This window comes from Petaurus breviceps, unplaced genomic scaffold, assembly GCF_028583685.1.
Source record: "Petaurus breviceps papuanus isolate PSGF00001 unplaced genomic scaffold, PetGlider_PUasm1.0 90721, whole genome shotgun sequence".
In the NCBI taxonomy this organism is placed as follows: domain Eukaryota; kingdom Metazoa; phylum Chordata; class Mammalia; order Diprotodontia; family Petauridae; genus Petaurus; species Petaurus breviceps.
Window position 1 is genome coordinate 4,097,831 of NW_027187322.1, and position 8,576 is coordinate 4,106,406.

At 59.8% G+C, this 8,576-nt stretch overlaps 1 protein-coding gene across 1 annotated transcript; it reads left to right on the plus strand.

Annotated features, from left to right (window-relative positions):
- Positions 1 to 1,094: 1,094 nt before the first annotated feature.
- On the plus strand, positions 1,095 to 7,033 carry TBC1D10C (TBC1 domain family member 10C). Its single transcript, XM_069066093.1, has 8 exons — positions 1,095 to 1,515; positions 1,613 to 1,779; positions 2,689 to 2,788; positions 4,529 to 4,636; positions 4,958 to 5,064; positions 5,876 to 5,990; positions 6,438 to 6,503; positions 6,671 to 7,033. The coding sequence occupies exons 2-8, from the start codon at positions 1,622 to 1,624 to the stop codon at positions 6,941 to 6,943; spliced, it is 927 nt and encodes a 308-aa protein (XP_068922194.1). The 5' UTR covers positions 1,095 to 1,515; positions 1,613 to 1,621; the 3' UTR covers positions 6,944 to 7,033.
- The last annotated feature ends 1,543 nt before the right edge of the window (positions 7,034 to 8,576 follow it).

Genomic DNA, 8,576 nt, shown 5'->3' on the forward strand with positions numbered 1-8,576 from the left:
CCGCTGGTCCCTCGCTGCGTGGCTACGCCCCCCCGCCCCCCGCCGCCGGCGCCCGCAGCCCCCCTCCGCTCCCCCCCCCCCCCGGCGCGCCCGCCGGCACCCGCCCCCCCCCCCCCCCCCCGCCCCCTCCCCCCCCATTGACACTGGATCGGCACCGCCCCCCCCCTCCCCGCCCGGTACCTTCCAGCAGCCGCCCGATGATGGAGTCCAGGTTGAGCTTCTCGCTGTCGGACATGGCGGCGCCGCCCCGAGGGCCCCGGCTACGTCCCTCCGGCCCGTGCCCGCCGCCGCCGCCGCCGCCGCTCCCGCCGCCCGCTCACGCCGCCGCCTCCGCCGCCGCGCCCTCCGCCCTCGGCCCGCGGCCTCAGCCCCCGCCCAGGCCCCGCCCCGAGCCGCGCGCCACAGCGCCGCCCGCCGAGCGGGAGGGGAACAGCCGTGACGGTGGCGGAGGGGATGGGCGGGACCAGTGAGCCAGAAGATGGCCCCCTATAGGAGGAGGAGGAGACGAGGGGTGGGACCGGAGATCCAGCCGGCGGCCTGGATAGGAGGAGGGGAGGGGCGAGACCGACGAGCCAAGGGCCGGCCCCGATAGGGAGAGGAAAACAAGCAGGAGGCGGGATTAGAGGCCACGGCCAGAGCCGGAAAAGAAGTCGAGGACAGGGCCAGGACCAGGAAAAGAAAAGCGAGCCGGAGGAGGAGAGGGCGGGGGAGGAGGGGCGGGGCCTGTGGCGGAAGAGGGGCGGGGCCCCGCTGAGGCGGAGAAAGAAGAGGGAAATGGGCCGCGAGGTGGCGCTTTGCGCACAGCGAGGGCCTTGGATCCCGCACGTTGGGGGTTCGAATACGCCCTCAGACCCCCTTCCCAGCTGCGACGCCCCTGCCACCTTCCGTTCCACTGTCTGTAAAATGGGGCTGTCAGTACTCTGCACAAAGCTCGCAGGGCTACAACAACATTCCCTGTGATGGGGATGATGACCCGGGGGGAGGGCAGGGAAGCGGAGCTGGGAGGAAGGACAACCGAGGGGGGGGGGCGCTCCGGCACGCGACACCCTAAGGGGTGCGTGGCCTCCGCCCGAGCCCCCCACCCCCCCACCCCGCGCTGTGCTGGGGCCCCCTCGGGCTCTCCAGGACCCTGGACAGCGGCGTCCCTCCGCGCCTGGGCTCGGGCTGGGCTGCGGGCTGCAAGTTCGAGGACGCCCACGCGGGCTCCTTTCTGGGCCCGGCCACGGTGTGAGCTTTTCAGATTCGGAACTGCAGAGGGAGAAACTGAGTCCCAGAGAGTCGGGGCCTCTGACTGCAAACCCAGTGCTGCCTTAAGGGAGGAGGGAGGAGAGAGGTCCTGCCCGTCCCAAAGAGCCCGGGCGGGGGGCAGGAAGGAGTGAGGGGCAGGGGCCCCCACCCCCACCCCAGGGCTGCCCAGCTTCATCTGGGGCTGGGGAGGAAATGGTTCTGGGGAGGAAGTGAGAGCGACAGCGCCCCGGAGGTGAGGCAGGGGCTGAGCAGAGAAGGCTGTCTGAGGTGAGTCAGGTGTGGCCCGAGGAGGGGGAGCCAGCCACTGCCGGGGTCGACCCCCCAGTCTCAGGCACCCGCCACGCTGGCCTCCGATTCCTTGCAGGAGTGGGGCATGGCTGCCGCCCTGGGGGACGACCTGGCCCCGGTCCCCGACGTCCAGGATGACTCCAGCTCCCTCGGCTCAGACTCGGAGCTCAATGGTCCAGGGCCCTACCGCAGGGCTGACCGCTACGGCTTCATTGGGGGCAGCGCCAAGCCCTCGGAGGCAGGGTGAGTGGGGCAGGGGGCAGGCCGAGGCCTAACTCAGTCACAGGTCCGGGGAAGGCGATGCCCTGGGGATCCTGGCGAGGTCATCGGCTGAGGCTCAGGGGTTGCCCTTAATTCAAAGTTTCTTTCGATCCAGGGTATTCAGAACCTAGTGGGTTGGGGTTAGGGGCTAGGGGAGAGGTGGAGAGAAAGTCTACAGAAGACAGGTGGATGGGTGGGCACCTGGGAGAGGAGCAGGGCTAAGGATCGGAAGTCAGGTCATAGGACTCTCGCTTTACAGTGGGTTGGGATTTCAAAGGTTCTCTTTGAAGGACTTTGAGGACCAAGGGCTAGAAAGAGGAAAGGACTTCTCTGGGCCTCAGTCTCCTTATCCATAAAATGGGCAAACAGTAGGCCTACCGGGGAGGGTGGCAGAAGGTCATTGGGGACAGCGCCAGCCTCTAGGCAGAGGGAACAGTGAGGGCAGAGATGGCAGGAGATGGGCAAAGCCTAATGGGGCTGGGCATGTGTGCTGGGACCAGTGACGAGACAGGTGAAGGGGTCTTGGGGCAGAGAGCATGGTCCCCTCTCTGTGCTTGGCAAAGTCCATAGGCCAGGGAAACTCATTTGTGGGATGGGCACAGCTCCCCAGCCCCTGCCCCCAACTCCCTCTGCTGCTGGTCACCCAGCCTTTGGCTGCCCAGTCCTGAGCTCTCTTGGCTTCTGTTCTGAGCTGGCTCAGTAGGGAGGGGGAACTAAGCCATTCCCCCTCCCTCTTCTGACCGCACTCCAACCCACATCCTTCCCATTACTGTGACAACAACAGACTCAGGTTAGCTGCACCCTTCCCCCAGCCATGGGACAGGGGCCTGTCTGCAGACAGAAGGGAGGTGACAATGACCACTGGGGGCCCTGTGCTATCTGACCTCTTAGCCCAGGGCAACCCCCACTGGAGCTGATCCGGCAACGAGAAATGAAGTGGGTGGAGATGACTGCTCACTGGGAGAAGACCATGTCCAGGCGGGCCAAGAAGGTGAGGGCCCCATCTGGGGAGCACAAAGGAAAAGTGAGCCTCCATTGCATTCAGTGAACGTTTATTAAATGCTGGGCCCTGGGAATAGGAAGAGGCATAGGGACCTGGGGCTTCATTGGCACATGGAACTCCCGGGCTGGTGCTGTTTCAGTCAAGCCATAGCTAAAGGACTTTGCTCTGTTGAGAAGGTTTAGGGGAAAGGATGAGCTCTGTTTTGGTCACGTTGAGTTTCAGATGTCTACCAAACATCCAGTTGAGGATGCCTGAAAGGCAGGTGGAGAGGGGAGGCTAGAGGTCAGGAGAGAGATTGGGACAAGATTTGGGAATGGTCACATAGAAATGGTCATGAAATCCATGGGAGCTGCTGAGATCCCCAAGTAAAGCAGTCTAGAGGGAGAAGGGGAAAGGGCTGGGGCAGAGCCTGGAGGGGCTGTGTCGTTAGAGGGTGTGATCCGGAGAAGGATCAAGCAAAGGAGACAGAGAAGGTGAATGGTCAGAGAGGGAGGAGGAGAAGAAGGAGAGAGAGAGTGGCCCAGAAACCTAGAGAGAAGAGAGGATCCAGGAGGAGATAATGACCAACAGCACCAGAGGCTGCAGGGAGGCCCAGAACAAGGATGGAGAAGAAGCCCCTGGGTTTGGAAGTTAGGAGATCATTGGTCACTTGGGAGAGGACAGTTCCTGTGGAATGAGAAGACCAGAAGCCAGATTGTGAAGGGTCAAGAGGAGAGTGAAAGGAGAGATCAGAGATGTGGGAAATTTTCCTGAAAGCCAAGGGCTCTAGGGACCAAAAAAGGCTGAGAGCCTTTGGTGCCATGGGCTGAAGGAGAGAAGAGGAAGTCGTGTGGAAGGTGAGTCAGCAGTCAGGACAAAAATGAAAGGATTACTGTGCAACAGTGAGAGCCCAGTTTAGGAGACAGAAGATAAGCTGTGCAACTTCCTTCAGTGGCTTTCACAATGAAGAATAGAGAAGGTGTGTGTGCACGTGCGTGTGTGTGTGCACGTGTGTGCTTGCACTGTGTGTGTGTGTGCTGGAATTTACAGCAAGAAGAGAGAGGATTGAAGCCTACAGGGTGGTGTCGGCAGAGTCTCTGGAGCTCAGAGATGAGGAGACTGAACATCTAGATGGGTACTGAATTCCCCAGGATGAGGGCAGGACTTGGGCTGGTGAGGAAGACTGGGGGCCAGTTCCTGCCTGGGCCCCATCCCTGGGGCGGGTGGGGCTCCCAACTCCCAAAATGGGTGACGACTGCCCAATTCCATTCAGCTCAACAATCCCAGCCTCAGGGGCTCTTGCTCTCCTAACCCTTACCTGGGCTGGAAGGCCTTTGCCTAAGTGGGACCATCCAGCCTTAGTTTCTAGAGCTTGATTAAGGCCTTTTTGCCTTAACAGCACCTACTCCGTACAGAGCCCTGTGTTGGGCTTGACAGGTCCCTGAGCTCGGAGAGCCAAGATACAGAGAATGCTGATACCTAGCTCTCCAGAAATCAGCCTGAGTGCCAGGGCATGTGTTCATTTTAACCAGGGCCTTCTGGAGGCAGGGATGTGGACTCTACATCTTTTGGGGGGGGGTCTGGTCCTTCTCTCTATTCACAGAGCTAGGTGTGTGTCCAACTAGGGTTTGGGCCTGAAGCATCTGTGGGTGAGAGAAGGAATGGGAAGGCTGAATCAGACCTCCTGGGGAGGGGGAAGGGGACATCTGGATTAGTGGCTCATGCTGATGGTGGCACTGTCACCTACAGGTGAAGATCCAGTGCCGGAAAGGGATCCCATCTGCCCTTCGTGCCCGCTGCTGGCCCCTGTTATGTGGGGCCCAAGGCCGACAGGCCCAAAACCCCAACACCTACCAGGTGAGGGTCCAGGAGGTCCCCTGCCCCCTTTCTCTTCCACTCCTCCTCCACAGGGGCCCACAAACCCAGAGTCAGCAAGGCCCTGGGGAACAGCAAGGCAAGGGAAAAAGGGAAGCCCTGATACACTGGGGGGAGTAACCCTTCCCCAGATCCCCCTGTCCCCATCATCCAGCCCCTTAGGAGAAGCTGAGCCTAGAATGCGGGGATTCCTGAGGAGCCCCACAAATAGGGGAGGGCAGATCCAAACCCTCCATTGCCTGGCTTTTGCCTCAGCTCTGTCTCAGCCTTTTTTCCCTTCTGCCTGTCCTTGGTTAACCCCAGGAGCTGGTCTCAGCCCCAGGAGACCCTCAGTGGCTTGAGGCAATTGGGAGAGATTTGCACCGGCAGTTCCCCCTCCATGAGATGTTCCTGTCCCCCCAGGGTCATGGGTAAGAGAGGATTGAGCCCCTCCAGCCTACCCTTGCCAGGGCTGGTATACCAGGGAGTGGATCTGGGAATGGGTGGAGGGGGCCCCTTAGACTAGGAGATGTCCATCCTAGTGGGGAGGTATCCCAGAGGCCAGCCCCACACCCATTTTATAGAGGCAGGGATTTTCCATGGTCACAGAGCACAGAGATTAGCATCCCAGAGGCCGGCCAGCCCCACACCCATTTTATAGATGGAGGCAGGGATTTCCCATGGTCACAGAGCACAAAACACAAAGGTCAGGGGGCGGCCAGGTAGCACAGCGAGTAAGAGCACCGGCTCCAGTGTTGAGAACACCTGGAGATCAAATCCCGGGCTCAGACACTTAGCACCCACCCAGAAACACCTGGCTGTGTAACCTTGAGCAAGTTACTTAACCCCAATTGCTTAGGGGCGGCCAGGTGGCTCAGTGAGTAAGAGCACTGGCTCCAGTGTCAGGATAACCTGGATCAAATCCGGGCTCAGATACTCAGCACCACACCCAGAAATAATAACTGGCCGTGTAACCTTGAGCAAGTTACTTAACCCCAATTGCTTTAAAAAAAACAAAACACAAAGGTCAGGTCATAGAGCCAAGACTAGACCCTGGTTCTTCAGAAGCTTGCCTGGTGCAGCCTGGTGCCTCCTGCTTTCGGCCCATGATGTCTCTGTTTGGGGCACATGAAGGGTCAGGGCTGATGGTCCTCTCAGAAGTGAGCTGGCCTTGGGATCAGAGAGGAGGGGCAGTGACCTGTGGGGTCTGGGCTGGGGCCCTAATGGGGTCTCCTGACGCAGGCAGCAAGGACTTCTGAATGTGCTTAAGGCCTATACCCTGTACCGGCCTGAACAGGGCTACTGCCAGGCCCAGGGACCCGTCGCTGCTGTGCTGCTCATGCAGATGCCCCCTGAGGTGAGCCTCTGACTCCTCCCTCTGTGCCAGCCCTGAAAAGTCAAGCCATCCCTCCCAACCCTGCTGAGATCCCTCAAAGTCCGCCCATTATCTACCCCCCTGAACGGGCCTATCCTCCCCAGCCCCAATCCTATTGAGTGAGTGGAGGGGACCCCAGCTGAGCTCCCATCCCTCAGTGAGCCTATCTTTCAGCTCTGATGAGACCCCCCAGTAAACTCATCATTCACCCCCCTGAAGTGAGCTCTTCCTCCCCCTCCCAATGAGCTATGCCCCCCACCCCAGGCCCAGGGAGCTCACTCCCTCTGCCACACACCAAAAAGGAAAGCCTCCCTACCAGAAATGATCTTGGGAAGGCAGCCCAGGATCTAGCCCTCTTTGTTCCCCTGGGGAAGCCCCTACTTTCCCTATATTTCTGCCCCCTCCCTACTTCATCTCTTGCCTCCACAGGAGGCTTTCTGGTGTTTGGTACAGATCTGTGAGTTCTACCTGCCAGGTTACTATGGGCCCCACATGGTGAGTGACCCCCATCTCCTGGGGGCTCCTTTGGGCTCTGGGCTAGAGGGTGTACCATGGAGGAATGTCAGTGACTGGACTGAGGACAAGCCTCTTGGGTGACGGGGGAGGGGAAGGGGGCGTGTGTTGGGGGGTGAAGGCTCAACGTCCCTTCCTGGCGCCCTAAGGAGGCCATACGGCTGGATGCTGAGGTATTCTCAGCCCTGCTGGGCAAGCTGTGCCCCCGGATCCACAAGCACCTGCAGCAGCAAGGCGTGGGGCCCTTACTCTACCTGCCTGAGTGGTTCCTCTGCCTCTTCGCCCGCTCCCTGCCCTTTGCTACGGTGCTTCGCATCTGGGATGCCTTCTTCAGTGAAGGTGAGTGGGCCTGGATGGGACAAAGTGCAGCAGTCTCTCCCAGCAGGTGCTCAGAAAAAGGGATCCCACCCTACCTTCACTAAAGGCTTCACTGCCTCCAAGACAGAAAGCTCATTCCACCTTCAGATAATGACAATCCCACCAAAGCAAATGTGCCCCTTCCCGCCTTCCACCCAGGGCTCCTGCTTCTGCCTCTGGGACCAAGCAGAGCAAGGTTAATCCCTCCTCCAGGCGAGGCCAGACAGTGTCCTCAGTTCCTTGGCCTTCCAGTGTGACCCATCCTCTTCACGTGTGGCTGGGTTTGGTTTTCTGCAGTGGTCTGACTGAGGCCCAGTGGCTCTGCCCTCCTCCCTGCCCCCGAGCCTTCCTACCTGCTTGCTCAGATGTCCAGTCCTGTGCAAAACCCACTGAAAGTGAGGGATGCTTTTAAGGGCCTTCTCAGCACTGCAGCTCTGTCCTCAGCACCCAAGGCAGGTGCTGGACAGATAGTGTTCCAAGCAATTGATCTGAACAAGAAAACTTTATGGAGGTCTTGAGTGACATACAAAAGTTAAAAAAAAAAATATGGGAGACAGCATCCTTAGCCTCAGGGGGCTTCTAATCTAATTCGGGAGGGAGGGGGGCAGGGGAGAGAATATAGCAGACAGGCCAGGCAGTGAAGGGGACAAAGACAAGGGCCCCACTAAGTCCCCTCGGGCTGCTGGAGGAGGCAGTCTGGGAAGGCTTCCTGGGAGAGGCAGAAGGGAGCTAGGCTTTGAGTAAGACCAGCACAGGGAGGCAGAGGCAAGAAAAGCCTAGATTCAGAGCCAGAAGCGGCCTTTGGGGTCCTTTGGCCCGACGGCTTCATTGCACAGAGCAGGAAGATGGAGCCACAGAGCAGGGAGCCACCTGTCCAGCATGGCCCAGGTAGGAAGAGGCCCAGCTGAGGCCTAGACTCTGGATTTCTGACACCAAGCCTAGCAACGGCTCATGATCCAGACCAGGTGGGGAGGCCGGCACGGCTGGAGAAGGTAGGAGGGCACCTTGTGGAGGACCTGCAGGCCAGGCACCAAGTGGTGATTTGAGCTGAGTGGAAGCAGGGAGCAGGGTCCGCCTTAGGAGGGAAGCAGTGATGCAGTCAGGCCTATGCTTGGGAGGGACGGAGGCAGGGAGCCTGGTGAGGGGGTGAGAAGCACTAAGGGCTTGAACTGGGGTGGAGAGAATGGACCCAGGGGAGAGATATTGGGGAGGTAGAGGGACTAGGCTTGGGACTCGGCTGGAGACGGGAGGGCTGAGGAGGAGGGGCAGGGCCAAGGTGGCTCAGACACTTCTGAATGGAAGAACCTGGAGGAGGCTGCCAGGAACCAGGGAAGGTGGGGGTAGGGGCAGGGACAGGTTCAGAGGAGGAGCGGGGAGGGATGTACCAAATGTGAGGGACCAGCAGGGCGCTCTGGCCACCCCGCCCAGAATGTGGTTAGTGACACAGAGGAGGCCAGTCCAACCTGAGATGGTGAAGAGCCTGTCCTTGTAGCCTGACCCTTCCTCCCCTCCCCTTCCTCCTCCTTGCTCTCTTCCTCTTCCTCTCCCTTCCCCAGCGCTCCTACCATTCTGGTTTCCATTCACCAAGCAGGTCTTCAGTGCTTGCTCTGTGCTGGGCCTGGGCCAGGCCCTGAGAATGTAAGGAACAAAAATGAGTGCTGTCCCTGTCCTTGAGGTGCTTACATTCTGTTGGGGGGG

Coding starts and splice junctions, on each gene's coding strand:
- TBC1D10C (XM_069066093.1), top strand. CDS start 1,622: ATGGCTGCCGCCCTGGGGGACGACCTGGCCCCGGTCCCCGACGTCCAG. Junction 5,065..5,875: donor CTGTCCCCCCAGGGTCATGG/GTAAGAGAGGAT, acceptor CTCCTGACGCAG/GCAGCAAGGACTTCTGAATG. Junction 6,504..6,670: donor GTTACTATGGGCCCCACATG/GTGAGTGACCCC, acceptor TGGCGCCCTAAG/GAGGCCATACGGCTGGATGC.